The sequence below is a fragment of the Miniopterus schreibersii genome, assembly GCF_964146895.1.
Source record: "Miniopterus schreibersii genome assembly, chromosome: 13".
Taxonomy (NCBI): Eukaryota; Metazoa; Chordata; class Mammalia; order Chiroptera; family Miniopteridae; genus Miniopterus; species Miniopterus schreibersii.
In genome coordinates, this window is record NC_138113.1 from 54149851 (window position 1) to 54175839 (window position 25989).

The window sequence follows — 25989 nt, forward strand, 5'->3', positions numbered from 1 at the left end:
TCAATGACTCTCTCATCATTGATGTTTCTATCTCTCCCTCCCTCTCCTTTCCTCTCTCTGAAGTCAATAAAGACATATTTAAAAAATAATAAAATAAAATAAAATAAAATAAAATTTGTATGAAAATCCAAAAGTCCTAGAAGAGCCAAGATAACTTTGAAAAACAAAGTTGAAGGACTTAAGCTACCTGATCTCCACATGTGTAAAGCTATAGTAATCAAAACGGTGGAAGTAAATTTAGACATATAAATCAATGAAACAGAACAGAGTCCAAAACTAGACCCACACATATGTGATCAGTTGATTTCTGACAGAGGTGCCACGGTAGTTCAATGCAGAAAGGATAATCTTTTCTACAAGTGGTACTGGACCAACTGGATAGTCATATGCAAAGCAATTAACCTTACTTTACACCATAAACAAAAATTAACTCGAAACAGATCCCTGGCCTAAATGTAAGGCTAATTATAAGCTATAAAACTTATTTTAGTTATAAAAATTATAACTTAGAAAAACTGTAGAACAGGGAAAAAATCTCAGTGACCCATGTTCCACAAATATTTCTTAAATATGGCAATAAAAACAGAAACTATAAAATATTAATAAATTATACTTCATTAAAATAAAATAAAAAGTGTTCTCCAAAAGACCCTATCATGTAAACGAAAAGGAAAGCCACAGATTGGGAGAGAATACTTGCAAAACATGTAGCTTACAAATAACTGTAACTAGAATATATAAAGAACTCTCACAATTCACTAAGACAACCCAGTAAGAAAATGGACAAAAATACTAAACAGACACTTCACCAAAGACAATACCCAGATGGCGAATGAGCTCATGCAAACATTACCGTCTTTAGGGAAATGCAAACTGAACAGACTGTGAGCTACCGCTGTGTGCCTATTAAGAAAGTGGTGGGGGCATGTGGAGCAATAGGACTCTCCCCCACTGCTGGTGGGAAACGGTGTGGCCACTTGGGAAAATCGTTTGAAAATGTCTTAAAAACAAAAACATGCATTTATAACATGGCCCAGCCTATCTGCTCTTAGGTAGGTATCCCAAGGGGAAAGAAAGCATATGTCCACAGAAAGCCATGTGCAGGAATGTCCACAGCAGCATTCTTTTAATAGGCTCCAACTGAAACCACCCAAATGTTCATCAACAGGTGACTGGATAAACACACCATGGTAAATCCACACACTGGACTACTACTCAGTTATAAAAAGGAATGAACTGCTGATACACACAACAACGTGGATGAGTTTCAAAATAATTATGCTGAGTACAGAAGCCAGACAAAAACAGAATACCTACTGCTTGGCCCCATTTATATAAAATTCTAGAAAATGCAAACTAATCTGTAGTGACAGAAAGTAAATCAGTGGTTTCCTACAGACAAAAGGGGCAGGGGGGGAAGAGAGCACCCTAGCTGGTTTGGCTCAGTGGTTAGAGCACTGGCCCGAGGACTGAAGGGCCCCGGGTTCAATTCCAGTCAAAGGCATATACCTCGGTTGAAGGATCGATCCCTGGCCCCCTGGTCAGGGCGCATGTGGGAGGCAACTCAATCGACATGTCTCTCTCATATCATGTCTCTCTCACATCAATGTTTCTCTCTCTCTCTCTCCCCCTCTCCCTCCCACTTTCTCTGAAAAGCAATGGGAAAAATATCTTCAGGTGAGGATTAAAAAAATAAAGTGGGGGAGAGGTTAACTAATTACAAAGGGAACAAGAACAGGTTGGGGGGATGGACATGTTTATCATGACTGTGGTGAGTTCTATGGGTATATACATAAGTTAAGTGTATAAACTGTATACTTAAATGTGTACAGGTCAACATATGTCAATTAAACCTCAATAAAACATTTTTTTTAAAATGGACTAAAATCTAAATATATGTATTAATATTTTCTTTTTGCACCCTGGTGGCTCATCGCACCTCCAGGACCCCCCACTCTGAAGGCTCCTGGTCTAGAAAACCTTGCTTTACCTGTCTTGTATAGGCTCTGGCCTCTCCAGACATCCAGGGAGAGAACTGGAAACTCCTAGAAGAGTAAGTCTCCACTGGAGGTAATTTCAGATGACTGCTCAAATGGCAAAAGATATATGGTGTAAGTAACTCTATAAGTATAAAAGCATATAATGTGGCTTGTGCATTCATTTTGTTCCTGGAAGTAGCCACAAGAGATTGCTAATAATGAGGATTGGGGACAGGAAGTGGTCATGGGGAGCAAGTTGGGAGGAAGCTCTCACTTTGCATTTTGCACCTTTTTCTAGTACTTAAATTTTCTGCACTTGGTACACAGAGTACTTTAAAAAATAACAACAAAGGTCACCTAACTAGTAAGATTATGGTCATTTTTTGTTTGTTTTGTTATTTTTCCAAGAAGTAACCTTACAAATATTATCTGGGAGGGAGGGAGGGAGGAAGGGAGAGGAGGAGGAGGGAGAGAGAATGAAAGCAGGCAGTGACAAAGTTACTCACAAAATAGGGGCGTGTCCAAGACAGTCCCAAAGCCCCAGTGACTATGACACTGGGGCTATGGGGACAAAGGGAAAAGTATGGTGACCAAATGAGGAAGAACAAAGTGTCCAAAGGCACTGCTTGTGAAAATGAAGTTAATTTGTTTTGAGAGCTGAATTTCTCGCCCACTTAAAAAATATCCAAAGAATGTACTGGCCAGGGTCATTTTATTTTATTATACTCTCCCTCTCCTACACAAATACTACAGAACTGCTAGAGCATGGAATGGGAAGGTAAGAATGAACAACATTGTCCTCGAAGCTGATGGGAGAGACCCCGCACGTTTTACGCCTCTTCAGAAGTGTTTCGATCTCACTGACAGAGCTTTCTCCAGGCACTGCCGCCTACTCGGGTGATGGGCACTAAGTTTACTGGCCAGTCCTGCATCAGCACAGCCAAAGCATGTTTGTTAAAGAAACATGAGGTCATGTCTTTCAAGCAATTAGTTGCACAAGAATATGTTTGCTTTCAAAACCAAATTCTGCCATAAAAAAGAAATGATTAGAGCTAATAGGTGAGTTCAGCAAGGTTGCAGGATACAAGGTCAATATACAGAAATATGGTGAATTTCTACACTCTAGCAAGGAACAAGGTGAAAAGGAAAAGAAGAAAACAATCCCATTTATAACAGTCTCAAAAAGGATAAAATACTTAGGAATAAATTTAACAAAAGAAGTATAAGACTTGTGCGGCTGGACGTGGCTCAGTGGTTGAGCATCGACCTAGGATCCAGGAGATAGGAGTCCCATTCCTGGTCAGGGCGCATGCCCGGGTTGGGGGCTCAATCCCCAGCAGGGGGCGTGCAGGAGGCAGCCGATCAATGACTCTCTCATCATGGATGTTTCTATCTCTCTCTCTCCCTCTCCCTCCCTCTCTCTGAAATCAATAAAGATACATTAAAAAAAAAAAAAGTATAGGACTTGTACACTGAAAACTACAAAATGTTGTTGAAGGAAACTAAAGATATCCCAATATCCCATGTTCATGGATTGGAAGACTCAATATTATTGAGATGCCAATAATGCCCAAAGTTATCTACAGACTCAACACAATCAGTATCAAAGCCCCAGCTGTTATTTTTGCAGAAGTTGGCAAGCCAATCCTAAAATTCATACAGAAATACAAGGGATCCAGAGTAGACAAAACAATTTTGAAAAGAGAAAATTGGAGGACTCACACTCCCCAATTTCAAAATTTAATACAAGTTACAGTAATCAAGAATTTGGGGTATTGGAGTAAGAATAGATGTATAAATCAATGCAACAGAGTTGAGAGTCCATAAATAAGCTCATAAATCTATGGTCAATTGATTTTTAACAAGGTTCCAAGACAACTCAACGGGCAAAGAACAGTTTTTTCAACAAATGGGGTGCTGGGACAACTGGATTTCCACATGCAAAAGAATGCAGCCGGACTCCCTATCTCACATCATATGTAAAAATCAACTCAAAATGGGTCAAAGACCTAAATGCAAGAGCTAAACTTATAAAAGTCCTAGAAGAGCCCTGGCCCGGTAGCTCGGTTGGTTAGAGTGTCATCCTGATATGCCAAGGTTGCAGGTTTTATCTCAAGTCAGGGCACACGCAAGAATCAACCAATGAATGTATAAATAAGTGGAACAACAAATTGATGTTTCTCTTTCTCTCTCTCTCCCCCCATCCCTTCTTCTCTCTCCAAAATCAGTAATAATAGTAAAAAACTCTTAGAAGAAAACATAAGGGAAAATATTTATTACCTTGAACTAGGCAATAGTATCTTGTTTGACACCAAAATCACAGGCAACAATAGAAAAAAACAGGTAACTTATATTTTATCAAAATTAAAAACTTTTGTGCATCAAAGGACACTATCAAGAGAGTGAAAAGACAACCCACAGAATAGAAGAAAATATTTGCAAATTACATATCTGGTAAGAATCTAGTATCCATAGTATATAAAGAACTCCCACAACTCAACAAAAAAGACAAAAAAAACACCCCAAAAACAACAATCAAAAAGTGGGCAAAACATTTGAATAGATGCTTCCTCAAAGAAGATATACAAATGGCCACTAAGTACATGAACAGATACTCAACATCCTTAGTCATCAGAGAAATGCAAATCTAAACCACGATGAGATACCACTTCACACCCACTAGGTAAGGCGACTATCATGAGATGGACAATAACAAATGCTGGCAGGGATGCAGAGAAAGTGGAACCCTCAGACATCGCCGGTGGGAATATAAAATGGTGTCGCCACTTCTGAAAATAGTTTGGCAGTCCTTCAAAAAAGTTAAACACAGACTTACCATTATTACCTAGCAATTCTACTCTTAAGTATATACATATGTCCCCATAAACACTGGTGTGCAAATGTTCATAGTAGCAGTATTCACAATAGCCAAAAAGTAGAAACAACCCTAGTGTCCATCAACTGATGGATAAAATGTGGTTTATCCACATGACAGCATATTATTTGGCTATAAAAAGGAATGAAGTACTGACATACACTACAACACGCATGGACCTTGAAAACATGATGCTAAGTAAAATAAGCCAGACTCAAAAGGTGACATTCTGTATGCTCCCATTTATATGAAATGTCCAGAACAAGCAAGTCCACAGAGACAGAACGTAGACGAGGGGTTGACAAGAGCTGGGAGAGTGGGGATGAGAAGTGACTAACTGCTGATGGGTATGAAGTTTCTTTTGAGTGGGGATGAAAATGCTCTGGAATTAGACAGTGGTGATGGTTGAACAACTCTGAATCACACTGAATCACACACTTTAAAAGGGTGAATTATATGGTATGAGGATTATATCTAAATAGCAATGATTCTGTCCTGGTCTTGCCAAATAGTAAGCTTCACTGTGTCTGCAACGGCCCTACTGTCCTCCGAGATCTGGCCCCCAGTGTTCAGTCTCATCTCCTGCACTGCCCCTTGAAGGCAGCCCCCTCTCCGCCCCGCCCTTTCTTTGTTCCACTGCTCCCTGCCTCCCTGTATCTCTCTGCACCTGAATCCTCCCCCCAGGGCCTCAAACCGTGGAGCTCTATTCCATCTACAGTCCAAAAGAGTCTGCAGATGGATTCACAGTGGGAGTTTTTGCTTTTGTTTTTTAACTGAATTAGTTACCACGAGGAGATTTCACATAAACACCCACATTCTGGCTGTGGCAGCTGGCCGCCTAAGCAGGAGCCCTGCTCCCCTTCTTCCCTGGGAAAGGAGGCCGGGTTCTGTTCTGGTTTCTGCTCAGGAGAAGTGGGTCCACTCCTGCAGAAGAGCTATGACACCCCACTGACATTTGCAGGGCCTGGGCTAGGGTGGCTACAGGAGCAGTCAGAACTCTTAGCCACAGGCACTGGATGTTTGAGCAGAAAACAGTTTTATTATATGTCAGAAGCCAACTGAGCATAAAGCTGATGAAGCACAAGCTCCAGGGCCCTCGCCTGCACGCCCGTGAGAGTTCTGGGGTAGGTAAGTCAGCCACAGCATGGTCGGAAGGCATTTATATGTGAACATTTCTGGGAAATACCCTAAAGAGAGCGAGGAGAAGACCCGAGCTCTGCAAGGTCCAGCATTTTGGTCCATGATTTCTTTACTGATCTAAATAGAAGTTCACTTTCATACTTAATTTTCCATGTAATAACTGGGTAATCCAGATGTTAGAATTACAGACAAGGTTTTAAAGCAGCTGTTATAACTATGCTCAAGGTGGTCAATGAAAATACGCTCATATTGAATGAACAAATAAGAAATCCCAGTAGAGAAATAGAAACTATAAAAAAAAACAAAAAAGAAAGAAGAAAAAAAAGAGAACTAAATGGAAATTCCAAAACTAAAAATTCAAATATTTGGAAGGAAGCTGGAAAAGTGAGTGTCCTGGATTCTGCCTTGGAGGAGTAGGATTCATGAAGCTGAAAATTCTTCAGATATAGCCAGGGGTTCGAAGGGCACTGACAGTCAGAAAATATGGGAAATGCCCTCTAAAGCCTGTGACCCAGTTCTGTTTAATGAAACAAAGCAAAGAATGTCCTGCCTTCAACCCTGTTGTCTCACGAGAGCATGACGACGGCTGGAGCTCTGACAGCCATTTTGCGCCCTTGAGGGGGACTCGTGAGGAGGAGACACAGGAGCTAGGCCAGAGCTCTGATAGTGCAGATCAGTTTGACATACCCTGGAACCACCCGCCTCTGGAATTTTTGTTACTTGAGATAATAAACTTCTCTTATGTGGGTATTTGTTACTTACAGTCAAAGTCCATCCTAACTAAAACACAGTTTGTCTTGAAAAGGAGAGAGATCTGCCAGTACCAGGCCTGCCAGCCCTTTAGAGAGATCAGGGGCTCTCTAGTTGCGACCTCACTTGGTGCCCACAGGCAACTGAGTTTACAGTCTCTGCCTACATATCTTTTGAGAGATGCATCACTGGCCCCTATTCAATAAATCACTTCCCAACTCCTGCCTTCCCCACCCCAACTCCATCCAGCTAGAATTCCCCCTTCCTTGGTAGTCCAACGGTTTCGTCCTGGCCTCCCTCGTATCTCTTGCTGTAACTGCACAGTCATCCCCTCCCACTTGGCCGGCAGCCTCCTGAGGGCAGGAATCCTGCCTTATTTGTTCCTCACTCTCCCTCTGCCACACCATCGAGTGAGGTGCTAGAATATAAGACGCCTCGGTGCACGCTTGCCAAATAAATGAATAAAGACCCCTGCAATGAAGAACATGAGTGTCCAGGATGTCCCACCCTCTAAGCTCTCCAAGAAGCTTTTAAGGGGTTATGCATGCTTCTCAATCCAGGAAAATCATTCCCACCACACGCAGTACTCCAGGGCACCAGGGCTGCTCAGTCCTCAGCCCCACTCACTTGGAGCACACCTGAGAAGAGTCGGCTCTGTAGCTGGGCTGCCACGCCCCGCCAGAGACCCTGGGCCACCTGAGCCCTCCCCTTGCCCAGGAAGCGTGGAGGGATAAGACCCTCCCCAGCATGGTCTGGGAAGGACTGCTGGTCACCACAAACTCCAGGAAAAGACAGAAATATACACACACACAGAAATCTCCCCAGTTTACAAAAGAGAAACGTCAGGCAACTTGAAAACACACACAATTACAGATCCAAATGGGAGGGATGGTAGCCTCGTGGTTCTTCCCAGAGGGCTGTGCTCCCACAGATGACAGGGACACTCAGAGCACCTCAGCTGTTGACAAATTCCAGGGATTGCGACTTCTGTTTGCATCAATCCTGGATCTAATGGGACGCTCACAAATGCTTCCTGAACTAGCAGCTGACTTTCAGCTCCAGCTTTTGGTAGAGTCTCTCCCAGGACCTGGCTCCAGGCACTGGACTTGACTTTTGTTTTGTTTGTTCTTTCAATTGTGGTAAAAAGCACATAACATAGATTGTGCCATCGTAACAATTTTTAAGTGTACAGTTCAGCAGTGTTCAGCACACTAGCATTGTGCAACCACCACCACCATCCGTCTCTAGAACTTCTCGTCTTCCCAGATGGAAATGCTGTGCCCATTAAATGGGGACTCCCCACTCCCTCCTTCCTCCCCATTCCCTGGCAACCACCATTCCACTTTCTGTCCCTATAATTTTGACTACTTTAGGTATCTCATATAAAAGGAATCATACAGCCCTGGCTGGTTTGGCTCAATGGTTACAGCATTGGCCTGAGGACTGAAGGGTCCCGGGTTCGATTCCAGTCAAGGGCACATACCTTGGTTGCAGGCTCAATCCCCAGCCCCAGTCGGGGGGTGTGCAGGAGGCAACCAATCAATGTGTCTCGTATCTATGTTTCTCTCTCTCTCTCTCGCCCTTCCACTCTTTCTGAAAAGCAATGGAAAAAATATCCTCAGGATTAAAAAAAATAATAAATAAAAAGAATCACACAGCATTTGTCCTTTTTTGTCTGCTTATTTCAAGTAACACGATGTCCTCAAAGCTCATCCATCCACGTTGTAGCAAGTGTCAGTTTCCTCCCTTTTTAAGGATGAATAATGTTCCACTGCATGTATACACACCTATGGTCCAGTTATCTGTCTATAGACACTCGGGTTGCTCCCACCTTTTGGCTGTTGTAATGCTGCTATGAACATGCGTGTACAGATATCTGTTCAAGTCCCTGCTTACGGTTCTGTGGACCTGGCCTTTGACTTTCTCTGAAAAGGTCAAAATTCCACATTGGGCCTGAAATTCTAGGCCAGTCTCTATTCCAACTGGGGTGGGGAGCAAGAACCCCAGGATGGGCTCTCACATGATGCATGAGAAATGCTCCGGGGTCGAGGGAGCAGAGCTGAGCCACCTGGGAACTCAGGAGCAGCGTCCTGGCCCCCCCTGATGGAACGCGAGTCAAGGACAATGTGGCAAGAAGCAGAGAAGAGTGGGACACCCTCTGCCTCTCCAGGAGGAGACACATACCACTGCCTGGAGGAGAAGAGCAGGACAAGGGAGGCCTCTGTTCCCCAAAAGGGCAGGCATGCCGCAGAGGTGGCCCCAGAGGTTCCAGAAAGGGCAGCCCGGGCTCCAGGGGCAGAGGTTATGAAAAGGGAGAGGATGCTGAGACTAGCGCTATTCAGAAAACCTCAGAGGGGACCTAGGCATGGGGAGGGGGGCAGGAGTCTGGAATGCTCTAATTTGACAGCTGGCCCCCAGCTCAGCCAACTCCTGAAGCAGGGGAGGCACAAAAGCAGAAATTCAAGGGGCTGGTGGGGCAGTAATGGTGCATCTTGGGTCTCTAACCTTGGCCTTCCGAGCTGTGCCTTTACTGTTTCAGCGGGAGGGTGGGCAGACTGTGGCTAGTGAGCAAAGGCAGAGTCTAGACACCTGTGTGTCCCTCTCACTGTCTGTTGTAAGTTACATGATTTTTTTTGGTGCCAAAGTGTCTGTGTTCAAGCAAGAAATGGTGACAGCCTGGGAGGGGCGCAACCACTGGAGGGAAAATCAATCACCTCCGTGAATTCTGAACTTCTTGAGTATAAAGGTGACTTAAATGCACCCCTTAATGTCAAGACCAAGATACAGATGTGAGGCTCTCATTCCAGCCTGGACCAAACTCAGGGGCTCCGCTGGTGCCTGAGGAGCCAAGGCAGGCTGCTGGTGGGGGCACAGATTCAGGCCCCCCTGGTTAACTCCAACCCAAGGAGCTTCCCTGATCTGATGTAGATGTTCAGAAAGAACTGTCCCCTTAAATGCAGAGAACTGGCCTTCTAGACTGTTTTGGGATCCCAAGAGTCTGTGAGGTCAGCCTGGACTCGGCCACGGTGACATGCCTCTGAGGCCAGATTAAGGTGCCACAGAGCCTGTTGGCTCAGCTTTCTACTAATGCTGACGCCAGAGACAAAGATTGCCCGATGTCTCCACATCCTGGTGACACAGCATCCCCACGAGCATGTCCCCTGCATCCCGGGCGCCAGGGAGACAGGAGCTGTACACTTCAAAGGCTCTCAACCTTGGGTGCTCAGGGAGAAAGTCTTCACCCCACACCCTGGTACTGACCAGATTGACGAAAGAGTCTATCCACACTGAGATCCCACAGGAGACCAAAGGCTCCCAAAGAAGTTTCTGGAGGCCATGTCAGCAACTAGGAGGAGAAAAAGCACGTTAGCAGGGCTATGGAGTAACAGCACACACCTTTACTGCTCCACAATAAATAAATCCCATTCAATCCTCACAAGTCCATGTGGTACAAGGATACTACCATTTTACAGAGGAGAAAACCAAGCTCAGAATGGTCAAGCAACTTCCCCAGGGTCACACAGCTAGTAAATCACAAAGCCAGGATTCACTTTCAGGCCTTGAAACCTCCTCCTCTGTCCACCTCCCTATGTGGGAATCTTGTCCTGCTCCCACTTCCTGTGGTCACAGCTGTGCCCCTCCAGGGCAGGGGCCAGTGTAGGAAAGAGAGAACTGGAAAGTCAGCTGGGCAATGAGAGGCTGGGCCGTCTTTGTGAGCCTCCATCATTTAAAGATCAGTGCCTTAACTCACAGTCGTCTGCGACCACTGGCTCTGGGGTGTACTGGGTACTGAATGCAGATCCTCCAACAGCTGGGGTGGGGTGGGGGCAGCAAGTCACCCACTTGACTCAAATTCACTGGAATCCTTACTTGAATCCTTACTTGAAGGCTCCTTGAGTCTGAGGGTTGAAGGGACCAAAATTCTGCCATCCTGAAGCTGCCCTTTTTGGCATATTGATTTTAAGCTGTTTATTAAGAAGCAAAACACTCAGAAAGAACCTTTGACCCCTCCCCTTCCCTGCCCAAGAGATTCAGACAGAGAAAGCTGCTTCAGGAAGATCTTAGGATGCTGCCTTAGCCTAATTTGAATCGTGTGGTAAACAAGAGGGCTTCAGGCAGGTGCCTGTTAGCTAGATACTTTCTATGTCCCATGTCTCCGAGTTGTCTAGCAAGAGCTTTCCTGCCAGGTGTGTTCCCCTCCTCAACTACCTGTAAACCGCCCATTCTCACTTCTGAAATCCAATACCCCATTCTCTCCTTTGCCCAACATGTCTTGTATACCCAGTGTTGCCTGTCTTTGGAATTTCCATGCCTAAGTGAATTCCCCATGCACATGATTAAGCTTTGATTTTCTCCTGTTAATCTGTCTCTGTTCAGCTGATTAAGTATTCAGCCAGAATAATTTGGAAGGTGGGAAGAAAAAGTATTAACATTTTTAGATCCTGTAGAGTCACCAGCTGGGGATTTGGGTTATGTGACATGGAGATAATCGATGGGACAGCACCCTCCCCAACTGTGCCATCCGGCCTGAGGACACACAGACCAGGCCATGCTGCCCATTAACCGGCCCTCCTGAGTACTGAGAAAAGGCCGCTATGGTGGACACCCTGGGCACAGCCCCTTTCAGAACAGAGGCTCCATCCCCAGGGGCTCGGTGCTGTTGCTGCCCGAGGGTCCTGAGCCAGTCCCTGTCTGGACATTAACGTTGGATGGGGGGAGTGCCTCACCCAAAGTCACACCCCCTCTCCAAGTGCAGCCTTTGCCTGATAACTGGTCTAGGCTGGGGTCCAAAGGCCTGCACCCCTTGCATCCATTGGGACATCTGTAAAGGGGCTCAGTTCCAGAGCCCCTGCAGGACTGGCTGTGATCTCTCTTGCATTTGCTTTGCCTCTGCCCAGGCCTGCTGCTCTCCCTCCCTCCCAGGGGAGTGATGCTGAGAGTGATGCACCTACCCCCCCCCCCCCTTCTCGGAAATCTGCTGGGAAATCACATCTGAGACTCAGCTTCCTGGGATTTGACCCAAGACATCAGAACTTGGCCTCCTCTCCCTTTTATAACTTCTCGTAACTCTTCTTCATAGCTGGACATTTGAGAGTTTCCCAACAAGAATATATGTTCAGTCGCCACGTCCTGCTTCTGTCCACGTCCCCAGCAAGGTTCACCTGGCAGGTACACACTAGGGCTCCAGTGATGATTTTACATAATTCATGAGCACTAAGGCCAAAGTCTGTTTACCCAGTGTCCACTGTACACCCCACTGAAGCCCCTGGGAGGGGCAGGGGGCTGGCAGTAGGACCTAGTTCCCATGGGACCTCAGGATAGTCTTTTCAAAGAAACAGTCGAATGAGCATGTTTGGGGAGGTCTTCCCTGCTCCCCACCCCCCACTCCTCACCCCCATCCAGCTCTGAGTCAACTGCAGGTGCACAGGTGGGCCTTCAAGCGGCCCAGTGACCCTGCTCTCACCTAGCTGCCTTTGGCTGGGTGGGGTGGGGTTCGGGGGTCATTTAGCCCCTCTTAGGCCAATCAGACTCTCCTTCCTGAGAATTTACTTGGCCATGGAGTCTGCAGAATAGAGAAAAGCTGAGATCCATCCTAGGATTCAGACCCTTCTCCATCCTAGTTCCTGCTCTCCTGAGGACCCCACAAACCACCCCTGCACCTTTATAAGAATGCCCCCAGCAGCTCCAGGGAGGCCTCTGGATTTCCACCTCTTGCAATCAGAGTCCATGTAACAACGAGGCTTAGAAGTATGCTGAGCACATGGCCACACTCTGGGAAGGCACCTGGGACACCATTCCTCAAACCCTTCCATCCCTAGAGCTCAGCAAGCAGGTCCTCAGCCAATGTCTGCGAATGAATGAATGCTGCTGTTACTGTGGGAAAGTGTTACAAGTTCAAGAAAACCAAAACCTCAGAAGTGAAATGGCAGAGTCCACCCTGTGAAGGCCTGTAGCATGATCACGAAAGCCATGTCACTGTGCTGTCCTGTTCCTCCTTCCCCTCCAGAGACAAAACGCAGAGCAGAGTCTTGCCCACAGGCTCCCAAGGCCAAGTGCACCCTTCCACTGATCTGGCCTCAGCTGTGGGGGCGGGAGCTTGGTTCCTCCTTCCTAAAGATGGAGAACTTTAGTCTCTGCATTAACATTCCTTCTGGAAGATGGCTGGGCCCTGGCAGAGCCATGGGGACTATCCAAACAAGGCAGGTCACAGGACTAAATTTTAACCTCCATATGGGACTCTCGGCCCCAGTTCACAGACTACGAAAATGAGGCACAAGGCTGACCCTAGATAACTCGCCCAAGGCCACACAGCAGAAAGTGGCAGAGGTGGAACTGCACAGAGTCTGTCTGGCCTCAGAGCTGGGTCCTCTGCTCTACTGTCCCCCACTGGGGTAACATTGCTGAGAGAAGAGACAGGGCTGGGCTAGCTCACTCCTCCCAGGCCTGATGGACAGGGAAGGCAGTCCACATCGTGTCAGGGTCACACAAGGACCCTCTGTGGGCGATGTCTCAGACGGGCCCTTTGTGCCTCCCAATGCCCAATTGTGCATTTTGTCATACTGTGCATGGAGCACAGAGCTGCTACACTGACTGGGGGTAGAGAAGAATGGCCACACTGTTCCTTGTCACTGGCCCACCACTCCCACTGGGCCTGGGGGAGGGACAAGGGCAACAGCCACACACAATAGCCCCAGGCACCAAGGGTGACTTTTCCCTCTGGGGCAGGGAGCGGTAATGGGGAGGGGAGAGCTGGAGGGCTCTTTCTGGAAGGCAGCCGACTTCCTTGACCAGGCTGCATGCTGGCTCTAATTTACAGCTGGGATCCAGGCTCCAACTGGCAGGAATGAGACCAGTTGGAACTTGTGACCTGCCCTCCCAGACAGGGATGGTCTTGGGTGGGTGCCAAGGCTGGCATCACCAAGCCTATGTTCAGATCACAGCAGCTGGTTCCTGGGCCATCCCTGCTGGCCCTCACTCTCCTTCTCAGTGCAAAAGTTTCAGGCCCAGGTAGCAACCAGCAGGAAGAAAGGGGCAGACACAACAGCTGCTCCAGGCTTTCCCAGCTGACTACAACTCCACAGAGGGAGGCAAACACTCCAACACCTGAGCAGCCCCAGCCTGAAGTTTACGAGAGCCCCACACCTCCAGGGTGCTACAAGCTGTGGCGGGCCCTGAGCCAGGCCCTGTGACTTGGAGTAGAGATGAGCTGGGACACATGGAGGCACCTGTGGAGTAGCAGGGACAGAACCACAGAGAGGACTTCTGGTGGCACAAGCAGCACCCTGTGAGGCATACACTCGGGGTAACTGAGACCACAGGCTGGTCCCAGCACCTCCCCAACTCGGCCATCACAGGCCTTCCTTCCGCCTCTTGCCTCAGCTGGGACAAACCCAGCAGCAGCCCAGACCAGAATAGGCAAAGGAATGCCCTCCCCATCCCCCAGGCCCTGCCTGGCTGTAGGCAGGAACGCTCCCGCCACCTAGTGGTAGGCCTGAGGCCCTCACCTGGAACAGCCACCGCAGAAGGGGCACAGGACACGCGGGCTCTTGCAGGTAGAGGTTGCTCAGGAAGCCACTGTGCAGGAAGGAGAGCTGCTGGGCCAGTGGGGAGCTGTGGGGGCAGAGGGGTCAGGTTAGGAGGCTCCATGGCGGCTGCCTGGCGCCTTCCTCAACACCGGTCTCAGTAAAACCGGGTGGGGGATTCTTGGATCAGCTTCACCAGGATGCTAGAATCACAAGTCATTGTTATGGACCAAAAAATGTTTGTAGAGCCCTTGACGCAAGCAGCTGTCAGAAGGAAAAGCCACTCACGTCATCATCAGAATCACTTGCTCTCCATGAGTATATCTCACAGTGTTTTAAATGACCGGATAGTACATTTTGTCCTTTCCATTGGACAGAGGGGAAACTGAGGTGCTTACCAGGGCTGACTGGAGGATCTGAGTCAGCAAGGGGGAGAATCAGGAGTCACAGTTTCAGCCAGGGCCCCACTGTGGGGGACAGAGTTACCGGCGGGGCCCACATGGGCCAGTGTCCGGGCTCCAATTACACAGGGCTTTTCTGCCTGTGCTGTTTTTCCGAAACAAAGGGGACACCTGAGAAGATGGGAAAATAACAGAAAAGGGCCTGAGACGGGAAATTCTGGGAAGCAAATCACAAATGATGGTGCCGCAGAGGGCTCTTTGGGAAGCATGGGAGCAGCAGTGACCCCAGAGTCCAGGGGGCCTGGCACTCAGAGCCACCACGGGCCTGTGGCCAGAACCTACATTTCCACTCATGACAGGATCCTGTAGGGCCTCCCCTACTAACAGGAGCTCTCAAAACCCCACGGCTGGCATATAGAGCAGCCCAAGTCCACAGGTGGCCTGGTTGACCATGGGGACCTACAGGATCCCAGATCCCATGAACCAGGAGTTGAAACATTCCATGTGGTTTCAGGCCTCTGGTGAAAGGAGCTTCGGAAGTCATTTTGGAGGGTTGGCCAGACTTCATCCCTGGGGCGGCCTGGGGGAGGACTCTCCTACTCGCTACATTTTGTGAGCTCTCCTTTGCTCTCATTAGACAGTCCTAAAGGCAATTAATATGGGTTCCAGGGAAAGGAAACATAATTTCATGTTTGTTCCCTTTTTTAATGGCCAGACCCACCCAAAGAACATTGCGGACGCATTTAAAATCACGACTCCAGATAGAAATTTCTCGGTCAGCCCAACATTGTCCTTTTTACAAAGGACATGTTTTAATCTACTAGGAACACAATGCTCCAAAACAAAGATTCTCCTCCAAGCCAAGATGCTGTCTCCTTGAGTATGTCCAGGTAATTTACAAATGGTATATATATTTTCCGAATCATTTAAGTTCAGAGGAGAAAGCAGCTTTTCCTGTTTGTGAAGTTGACAGCTCTAAAACAGACCTTTATTTGTACAAAGAACATGTGTGTGCCCCAGGGCTGCTGGCACACCGATCGGCTCCAGGCGCTTGGTCACATGGACACTTTCGGACCGGCCCCATGATGCCCACATGGTTCAAGCACAGCACCACGAATGCAGACAATACTCAGGCAAACAATGTCCGAAGGACCTTGCAAATCTGCAGGACTTGGCCAGGGGCCATGTGGCAAGGAGGCTGGTGCTCCTGGGACTCTGAGGAGACTGTGGCATTCTGCTGGGGGGCATCCCGCCCATTTCTCAGTAGGAGAACTGACCATACAAGCCCCTTTTGGCTCAATCAAGGCATTTCTAACTGCTGCTCCAAGGGAGAGACACCCTGGGTTGCACTGTCTCCCTTCTGCTACGCCCACCTTGCAGAGCAGTTTCTGCCACAGAAAGGATCTGGCTGCTCTGGGTTCCCGGCTAGGGAGTTAGGGTTAGTCTGTAAGACAAGCAGCAAAGATGGCAGAAAGGGTGGCTCAGCTGTGCCCAGAGTGAGTGACTTTAGAAACTCTGTGCCCAGGGCTGGATGAGACTCGAGGCCCCCCCTGCAGGATGGGTCTTGGGTGCTGTTTCACGTCACTTGCGCTTGTGGGTTCACTTCTTGCCCCCTCCAGTGGCAGGGACAAGGCCAATGGCATGCTGATCTGAGCAGGAGGGAGAGTTCCCACAGCAGTACTTGATGGGGAGAGGAAAAGGGGAGGGGCAGGAGGCGTGTGCTGAAAGCTCAAAATCCTTGGGTCACAGATTCAGCTGCTGTTAGATTTACTCAAACCCTTGCCATGCCTACAAATCAAGAACGTGGGCACTGTGTGGCTAAGCCAACGCTAAGGTCAGAAGTTATGCTGAGAATGTCAGAGGACCCTGGAGTGAGAGGGGAGGGAGGGAGGGAGGGACGGAGGGAACCTCTGTCACAGCAGATACCACCCGGGGCCTGGCTGAGCACAAAGCCCCAACTGTCCACCCTGGGGTCCCAGTGAGGGAGGTTCTCATCAGGATGAGCAGCCAGTTAGAAAAGTGCTGATCCCCAGACCCAAGGCAAGGACAGAGGGACTGGGAGCTGAGGGGAGGAAGTGGGGGAATCAGCCCAAAAGAACTGCACAAAACAAGGGGGCAGCACAGAAGGGACGGGTGTGGACCCACATGTGGGCAGAGACCCGACCTCTGCTGGGACTTCCATTCCTGATAATGAATGCCTCACCAAGAGCCCTCTAGCCCTTTTCTCCTGGTCCATCTCCCGGCAGCAGTCCCAGAGGGCAGTCTCTCAGTGCCTCGGGAATCCCAAGCGATGGGGGAGCGATAAACACCAGTGTGGCTATTTATACAGGATCAGTTTCTGTGCCCTTGCCAAGTTACTCAAATGAAAGTTTAACGGCCTCTGGAGAACACAAACGAATAATGCTCAGAGCGTTCACCCCTGCTCTTCTTTTTTTTCTTTCCTTTGTCAACGTTAAGCAGCATCAGCAGGCTAGAAGCAGGGACTCCAGCGGCAGCCCTGCCTGTGGGCTCTGTTTTCAGGGACAGAGGCAGCCAGTGGGCAGTTCAGTCCTGTCCATTTGCCAACTGCTGGATTTGTTACACAGCCTGCCACCCCAGCATGCCGGGAAGAGAGGACGTCATGTTAAAGCAAAGGCTGGGCATCAGGGGGATCCGGTGCCCAAGCAGCACTCATGGCCACGCAGCTCAGACCCGCCCACAGTCTCCTGCTGAAATCTTCACCAAGGGAGGTCCTGGCCTGCGCACCAGGCACCCTGGGAACACACTACAGACAGCTCACCCGCTGGACACACCCACGCACACTGTGGGGCCAGAGGAGTACCCTGAGTAATTCAGCAGGCAGCCCCCACTCTCCCCTGAGCTTCTGCCTCCTGGCCGGGATGGGCATGTCCTATAGCTTTCACTCAGGGGATCGTATTTCCTTTTGAACTGTCAAGGGAGGAGGAAAAAATCCACCCCGGTACCAACTTTGTCATAAAGGCATGTGACTTTGGTCCCAGGCAACGGACCTGAGGTCACTCATCCAGCTGGGTGATGAACGAAAGGCAATGGCCTGGGCCACCTCCAATCCCACAGCTGCGGGCTGGGAAACCTGCGCAGGTCCAGCCCCGGGGGACGTGGCCTGGCACTTAGACACCTGCGCTGCCACACTTGCTCTGCCATCTGAGACACACAGCTTGCTTACTCTGTGCCAAGGTTTCCCACGGTGAACAGCGGGAGAAATATAACACTCCTTTTCACAGAAGGGGGAGAAGTGACTATTTCTGGAAGTGATTTTTAAAAACTGCACTCACTTCTTCTCCCCCTCAAACGATCAAAATGTTCACTATAGAAAGTCTGGAAAATGGACTACAAGACAGCTGCAATTACCTGGGATCACAGCGTTAATTGTCTCTGGGGCAGGAAATGGAATCATATTGCTTTTCTGAGATCAAGTGATCCTTTATTCTTTCTCCATCTTCTGTTTCCGGCTGAACACAACGGGATAATTATTAAAGGACTAGTATTTCCCACTCTTGTGTCTGAACTTGAAGTCCTTGGCAAAAACAGGAAATAAAAGATGACTCCAAGGCTAAGTGGTGACCTCCGGAAGTAGCCCTTACCCACTGCATAGCAGGGCCCCCGGCCCTGACCATGAGCAGGGCATCCCTCCAGAAAGCTCCTCGGATTCGGATTTGCGGTGCTGGCCACGGTCCCCACTGTGCTTCGTTACCATGCTGAGGGAGGAGGCCTGAATCCCTCCCTCCAAGGAAGCTGGCCAGCCACCTGGCCCCATTTGGCAGGGCTGCTCTGATCCAGGTCACTGCTCCATGGGCATCTCATCTGTCAAATACTTCCTGCGGGCCATCAAGCCTGGGGAGAAATCCCGCTGCTGGCACAAACCTTGAGGCCGCTCAGGAAGCTGCCTTCCTTTCTCCTGTCCTCCCCTCCCCACTCCTGCCAGCCGCTCGCTCATTGTTCCCTCCTTTCTCCAGCTCCACCATCTTTCTTCTCCTCCCTTCATTCCCTCTCCCCACTCTTCATCATCTCTTCATCAGATATCTTTTCAGTCTGGCCAAGTGAACCTTTATCAATATTCATACTCAGGCAAAACCTCCTCACATCACACCCAGGGGTATATTCCAGACGAACATTATGTACAAGAATATTCTCACCACACTGTCACGCCAAGGAAAGTAGGAAACAACTTGCATGTCAAGAAAAATGAGGCCAGTGGCTCAACGTGCCTGCCACCAGTGCAGCGCCGTTATCCCAGCAGCACTGCTCTACCAGTGGCACTGAGGCCTTGTTTACATCCTCATGTGAACAGCACACAGAAAACACTTATAAGACAATCGAGGAAATCTGAACATTGACAGATATTAAGAAATTATTATGCTTTTTAGGTGCAATAATGACACTGATATAATATCTAAAGGTAGTCCTGTCTTTTAGAGACACAAACTGAAGTATGTACAGATTAAATTATATGTGTTTGGGATTTGCCTAAAAATAACCCCGGGGAGACAATGCTAGTGGGCAGGAGTAGAGCTGGAATGAGATCAGCTTTGAGTTGATAACTGTTGAAGGTGAATGATGGGTACATGGAGGTACATTATGCTCTCTCTACTTTTATGTTTGCTTGAAACTTTCCATGATACTCAGTATTAAAGGAAACACATCAAAATGTTATCTGTTATAAAATAAGGTGGATTTAGAATTAATGGAATAGACATATGAAGGCCCAAAGAGCTGGAAAACAGAACAAGATTCCCGTGTTCAAGTCCTAACGTGGCCAAAGGGGCAGCAGAAGCAGCCTGACCTCGGTGCTCCTTGTGGGCCGGTGGACAGTGCTCCGCTCCAGCTCCTTGCCGGCCTGCACCGGCACCCAGGGGCTGGCGCCGCAAGGAGTCCACTACTCTCCGCGACTCTCTCCTTATTCTCCCAAGTATGAGCTCACAATTGCAAGTGTTGCATGTTACTGTCATAAAGTTTTTAAAAATAAAAGCCCTTAAAAACAACATCATTAGTGGTTATGTGATAATGATCATGAACTTCCTTTCAAAGAGAAGAGGAACAAGCTGCCCTAACATTATACACATGTGCTCCTGGCTGGGGACAGACTTCCCCACATTAGCAGCACACAAACTGACATACAGGATCTCAAATGAGTAGATAGCAGTGGCAACAACGTGCCCTGGAAAGCTGCTGGCTGGCCCAGGACGTGGCTCCAGTGAGGCACATAGGATGACTGTGACTACAGTTGTTCCATGAAACTCGGGTGTGTGGGAGGAAAAGGCATATGAACACATAAATGCACAGTCTAATATTTGCAGAAGTGTAAGATTTTTAAAAATTAAATACTGTTAGACATGTGTGGCTATTTTATCTACATCTCTAAAAGCTGATATATCCAAATGGGCCGAAACACAGCTTTGGATTTCCTCCTTGGGGGTGGACTCTATGAGGGAGGGACCTGGTCAGGCCATACAGACATTTACCTGAGGAACAGCCCTTCCAGGTGGTTACGGGGCTTCAGGTGTGAACAGTCCAGGATGCAAGGCAGGGGGTGACGCCTGGGTAGAAATACCGTCTCTCCTGGATGTACTGATGGGATGACCTGCAGGGCCATGGAGAACCTCTCCACCAGCTTCCTGCCAAAGCAAGGGGTGGGAGAGCCGGTCAGCAGGTGCACCTGGTCTGCACCTGGGGCTTGGGGAGTGGGGGGAGGGAAGATAGGGGGCAGAGAGGGGGAATTGAACCAGGGAGGACAGCGCCACCTGCTGATGGAGGAAGAACCCTCGAGATGCAGACTAATGAGCCCTACCCTTTCCACTCTTTTACACTTGATCCCTCAGAAGGGCCTCAGTCCAGGAGCTAGAGGTCCTGGTGACAACCCGAGCCCTAAACCATGGGCTCTTTTCAGTTCCAACATTCACTGAGCGCCCACCATGTGCAGGTGCCAGGTGCTGGAGGATGAAGCAGCTGTGAGCTGCCCTTGTACTCCCCGTACCCTCCAGAGGTGAACACGCCTCAGAGCCCAGTCATGGGTCAGCCAGGGTCAGGGAGGACATCCTCGCCAGGAAGGACCCAGGCTCTTCCTCTGGGCAGAGGGCCTCAAGCTCCACGATCAGGAGGACTCCTTGGGAAGCTGCTAAAATGCAGATGCCCAGGCCCCACCTGCCCTGTGAGTCTGACTGAGTAGATCAGAGCTGGGCCCACGGACAGCGGAGGAACAGGGAGAAGAGGGAATACAATCCAACTATGTCGGGAGGGTGCACAAAGTCAGGGCTAGTCACCCCATGAAGAGGGAATGGGGAAAGGGAGGCAGTGGGATGACTCCTGGTAATGAGGTGACTGCACCACAAAGGTGGGTGGAAGACCAAGCTGCAGAACGGTGTGTGTGCATGTGCACACACACGCGCATGTGCATGTGTTAGGTATACACACAGACTTTCATAAACACACGAAGTACCCCCCCCCCCCCCGACACATACAACTATGATCTATGGTCAGCCCTGGGCAATAGGATTTGGGGAAGCAGAGGCATTGCCCATTTCCTTCATATGACTGTGTTCTGCTGGATTTTGTAATGAAGTGATATACATTTAACAACAGTAACAGCAACAAATTAAACCAGCTATGGTACTGCATCCCCTCCCCTCACCAGAGGACTGCCCACTCCCAGGATCCCAGTGAATGTGGAGGGGAACAGCAGTTGGGGCTCCTGTTAGGATCTGGGACACAAGCAGCTGGCACTGGAGGTGGGGCAGCGAGGTAGTTGCCCACTGCTGGACAGGTGAACTCTGTCTCACTTTGTGCCAGGTGACCCAATGTCAGGGGATGACAAGAAGTACACAGGGTCACCCCGAGGAAGAAATGGCACGAGGGGTGACATCAGGGAGATTCTGATCCTGTGGCCTTTTGGAAGCAGCCTGGGAAAACCACCACACGGTAACACAATTTTCTTTTTTGTTCATTTCTTTACCATTTGAGATTAATTTCTTTGCTGTTTGAATATCTATGGCTTCCAATGTTGCTTTTATAATTTTAAAAAATGTACAAATTATTAAAAGTCTGCAAGAAATAAGCTGACCTGTAAAAGGGTCTTAACCTTGTTCCCAAACCACTGTTCAAAGGGATTTTGTGATATTAACTATAACGTCTGTACGGCATTCACAGTTCCAACACAACCCTTGCACATCCAGCTGAGGACTTCTGTGCAGCCCAGAACTGAGCATAAAGAATGCTGTGTGGTTTAAATGTCCTCCTCGACCACCCCCATCCCCCCACCCCCTCACCAGCATATACGTAAGGTCTTTCAACTTAAAGAAATAAGAGACTGTAGGACATCGTCCAGTCAAATGCTGCCCAGTGTGTGCGCAGATCATCTGCTCGGGATGCTCAGGGTCCTTTCTGAGAAGCTACTGTGGCAGTTACATGACTCTTGGTCATAGGCAACTTGTCCTCCAGGCATGACCAGCCTCCAGCCTCAGCTCACCCCTCCAGACCTACACTCCATGCTCCATACCCTACTCAGGGAGGGAAGAGACTGCTGGCTTTGTGTATCAGGGAGTAATTTTCTTTGAAGCAGAGAGTTAAACTGTCCCATCAAAATGATCCCACATCAAAATCACCACCTCAAAGTGGCCGTTGTCAAGAGGCTTTCTCAAAGTCCAGCTTGAAAAAGTCACGTGCCTGGAAAACTATCAGCGATTTCAAAGACTGAAACCCCTTCTGTCTCAAGCTGGTTGCCCAGATAACACCCTTCCTGTGAGGATTTAAAAATACCTGAGCCATGGCTTCTGGAATCCTGGGTGTATGTGGCAGAAAGGCAGAGAGCTATTCCTGCTACAGAGATTTTTTAAAAGGTTTAATTCCAAGGCTACTTATCCAGTGAGTGGGGAACCTAGAAACCAAATCCATAGGCCCCAATATGGAGAGACTAGTGCTTTCATCACTGTGACACCACCAAGGCCTTTGGCCCAAACCCAGAGGTCCCACTGTGGTCATGCTCAGCACATCTGCACTTGGATACACCGTGTGACTCGCACACACCCTTTCCCTGGGGTCTCTGGGCAGCGTGTGAGCCGTGCCTATCTGACCACTTGGATCTGCACAGTGAGAACTGACACATAGGAGGCAGGGGCCTCCCAACCAAGGCTGGGTCCACCATGAGGTTTTACTGCAGCATGGCGCTATCACTCAACCAACACTGCACGTGGTCTGCAGGCGTGTTCCCGCTACACTGCAGAGCTGAGTCCTTATGACAGAGACTGCGTGGCCCACAGAGCCTGAAATATTTACCATTTACAAACTTTCCAGTAAGTGTGCTGAGGCCTGATCTAGCCCAGAGATGACTGATTATCAGAAAAATTGCAGAAAACAGCAAACGGCTGCTCATAATAATCCTTGGGCAACAATCGCCTTTGGGGGTCCCAAACGTGGAGGCCCCGGGAAGTCCGTGTGCTTTCACTCAGCAACCTTCAGTGAGTGGACGCCGAACGCACACTCCGCCTGCCGCTGCGGACAAACGCTGATGACGGCACACACTTACGGAAAAAGCAAAGCCTGGATGACACAGTCGGGGCACGCTGACCAACTGCCCCCATCACATGGCTAGGCACGAGGCTCCTGAAGGAGGGAGGAAGGAAGAAAGGAAAGAAGGAAAAGAGACGGACAGCTCTATCCTGACTCCACTTCCCCCTTCAACTACTGCCCATTTTTCTCTTTTGCTCTGCTCCTGTTCTCCTATGAAGCTATTCCAGGCAGGTTTGCCCAAAGCCATCCACCACAGCTGCTCTTGTCAAGGTCAATGTGACCTCTATGTTGCGCCCTTGGGCCCCTGTCTCTTCTCTATATAAACTGGCTCCCCAGGTTATCTCACCCAGTTTTGTGGCTTTAAATGTCACTTGTAGCATAGAAACTCCCAAGCTTGCTCTCCAGACAAGGCATCCCAGTTGACTCCTTGATCCTGCCTCTGGATCCCCAAATGAACTCTTGATCCCATCCCATCCCACCCCACATCACTTAATCTTAGCCCAGATAACTACTCTTCTGCTTGTTCAGGAAAAATTACAGACAACTACAACCTTCTGCTTGCTTGAGCCAAAACCCTTCTGGCTCCTTTGATTACTACCTCCCCACCCCCAGTCTCTCCCTGACACTTCTCACCTCTTTCAGGGCTCTGCTTAAAAGTCATCTGCTCATGGATGCCTTCCCTGACCTCTCATCCAAAATCTCCCAACCCTCCCAACAGTTCCAATGCCCCCTTCCCAGTCTATCCTTTCTCATTAGCACTTGTCACATGGCTTCGCTTAGCTGGTGCACCGCTCGTCTCCCCGCCACAAAAGCAAGTGACAGGAGGGCAGAAATGTCTGGCTGGCTTTGTTCCTGCTGTATCCCCAGAGTCGGTAACAGAGCCTGCACCAGGTTGCGCTTGGCAGACATTTGTTGATGGACAGACGGACAGATGGAGACACACACGGACAAATAGATAACAGTATACCCTGAAGGTGGATTCAATTGTGGTCCTTGGGCATCTCTGAAACTCTGGCACACATTCCTCCCGTATGACAGTATGGAAAGAAGCCACCTTCTTTCCCCAAAGGCACAATGAACAATGTCATGTGGCTATATTCCTCCCTTTAAAGGCAGTTTTCATTTAGACTGTGGTTTTGTGTAGTTACTGTCCCAGAAGATCCAGTTCTATAAATGTGGGCAGACAGGTGGGGCAGAGCAGGCCATGCTTTGTATCTATGTCCTCAAAGGCCCACAGTAGATTCTGACACACAGTTGGTGAGTAAATATTTCTCAAATCAATGAACAAATGTGGGTTTAAGGAAAGGAGGCAACCTGAGGACTCGTGACACACAAATCACTGGCTGAAATTGTCCACAACCCAGAGTGTGACGGACTAAATCCTTTGCCTGCAGAGGTGAGTGCAGGGGTGCTTCCCTCATACCCTCCCCACCTATGCCTGCCCCATCCCATGCTCCCCTGTGCCCCTGAGTGCCCACCCCCACCTGGGTTCCCCTATGTCCCCCACTCTTCCCATGTCTGCTCCCTGCCACCTGTGCTCCGGTGTGAAAGGCACGTCCTCCTCATCCAGATCCAAGGAATCAAGATCAGGACGGTCCCGCACAAGCAGCTTCTCCCGCTCCTGCTCCAGGGTCTGCTCCCTGCAGGGAAACGAGAGCCAACAACAGGGGTCAGTGCTGTGCCTGCAGGGTCATCCAGCCCTGTCACTGGGCTGCAGGGACCCCAAGAACATGGTGAGGCCTAGAAGGGAGGGACCAGGCAGCCACACTGCCTGCTTCAAAAACTTATATCTTCAAGGGGAGGAGCTGCACTGCATTGACTGTGTCATCTCTGAACGTGTACAGATGAGCAGGCAGGCTGGAAAGAAGACGGTTTTCGCCCTGACCAGTGTGGCTCAGGTGGTTGAGTGTCGTCCTGTACACTGAAAGGTCATAGGTTCGACTCCCCATCAGGGCACATACTCAGGTTGTGGGTTTGATTTCCAGTCGAGGCACAGGCAGGAGACAACCAGTCGATGTTTCTCTCTCCCCTCTCCCTTCCTCTCTCTCTAAAATCAATAAAAGCATGTCCTCGGGTGAGGGTTAAAAAGAAAATTATAAAAAGGAAAAAAGGACATGTTTCACCACACACTTCACATGTGCTTTTATAAATGTACCTGTTTTGGCATTTGCTCACTCTGAGCTTGCCACAGCCTATACCCAGCCCTTTTGCTCCCCCTACCCCCAGCCCAGCCACACTGACCAGGAGAAGCCCCATGCTCATAGCTGCCACCTCACCTCCTCAAAGGGCAGCTCAGATCCTGCTCAGCCCTCACAATCCCCACCCTGTGCCGCAGCCCAGAGGCCTGGAGCCCACGTTTCTCCCACCAGCCCCTGAGAGCTTTACTTCCCCTTTCAACTGCCCCCCCGCCACAGGCCCTGCTGCCAACCATTATCTTGCCTGAGCCCCTATTCCCTCACCAGCTCCAGCCTTCTCTGTCCTCGTCCCTAGGGCTACTGAGGGAGCCCTGACTTCCCAGCCCTTGTCCTGCCTCCTCTTTTCCCCAAGTGCTTGCCCTGGCTCTGCCCGCAGGTCCTCAGTTCTGATACTTTTACCCCCAGCTTGGGCCTGTCTTGAGTGCAGATTCTCCTAGCCAGCCACTAACTGGATGATGTCGGGGGGGTGCTCAGGCACCTCGGACACCATAGGTCTGGTTCTGAATCACTCCTGCTCACACAGGTGCCCCATCTCATCACCAGTCACCCTACTTCCTCTCACCCTTCCCATCCATTCTCCATAGTGCGTCCCGGGTGCTCTTTCTC

At 49.3% G+C, this 25989-nt stretch overlaps 1 protein-coding gene across 1 annotated transcript in view; it reads right to left on the reverse strand.

The window, feature by feature from the left end:
• The window catches only part of FAM178B (family with sequence similarity 178 member B), a gene marked incomplete at its 5' end in the record, with an annotated part of 84325 nt that overhangs the window by 55677 nt on the left and 2659 nt on the right, over positions 1-25989 (reverse strand). The window contains 4 exons of the mRNA XM_081156441.1: positions 10006-10090; positions 14250-14355; positions 20149-20301; positions 24721-24828. Coding sequence (XP_081012567.1) covers positions 10006-10090; positions 14250-14355; positions 20149-20301; positions 24721-24828 — 452 coding nt within the window. The remainder of the gene's footprint in view (positions 1-10005; positions 10091-14249; positions 14356-20148; positions 20302-24720; positions 24829-25989) is intronic.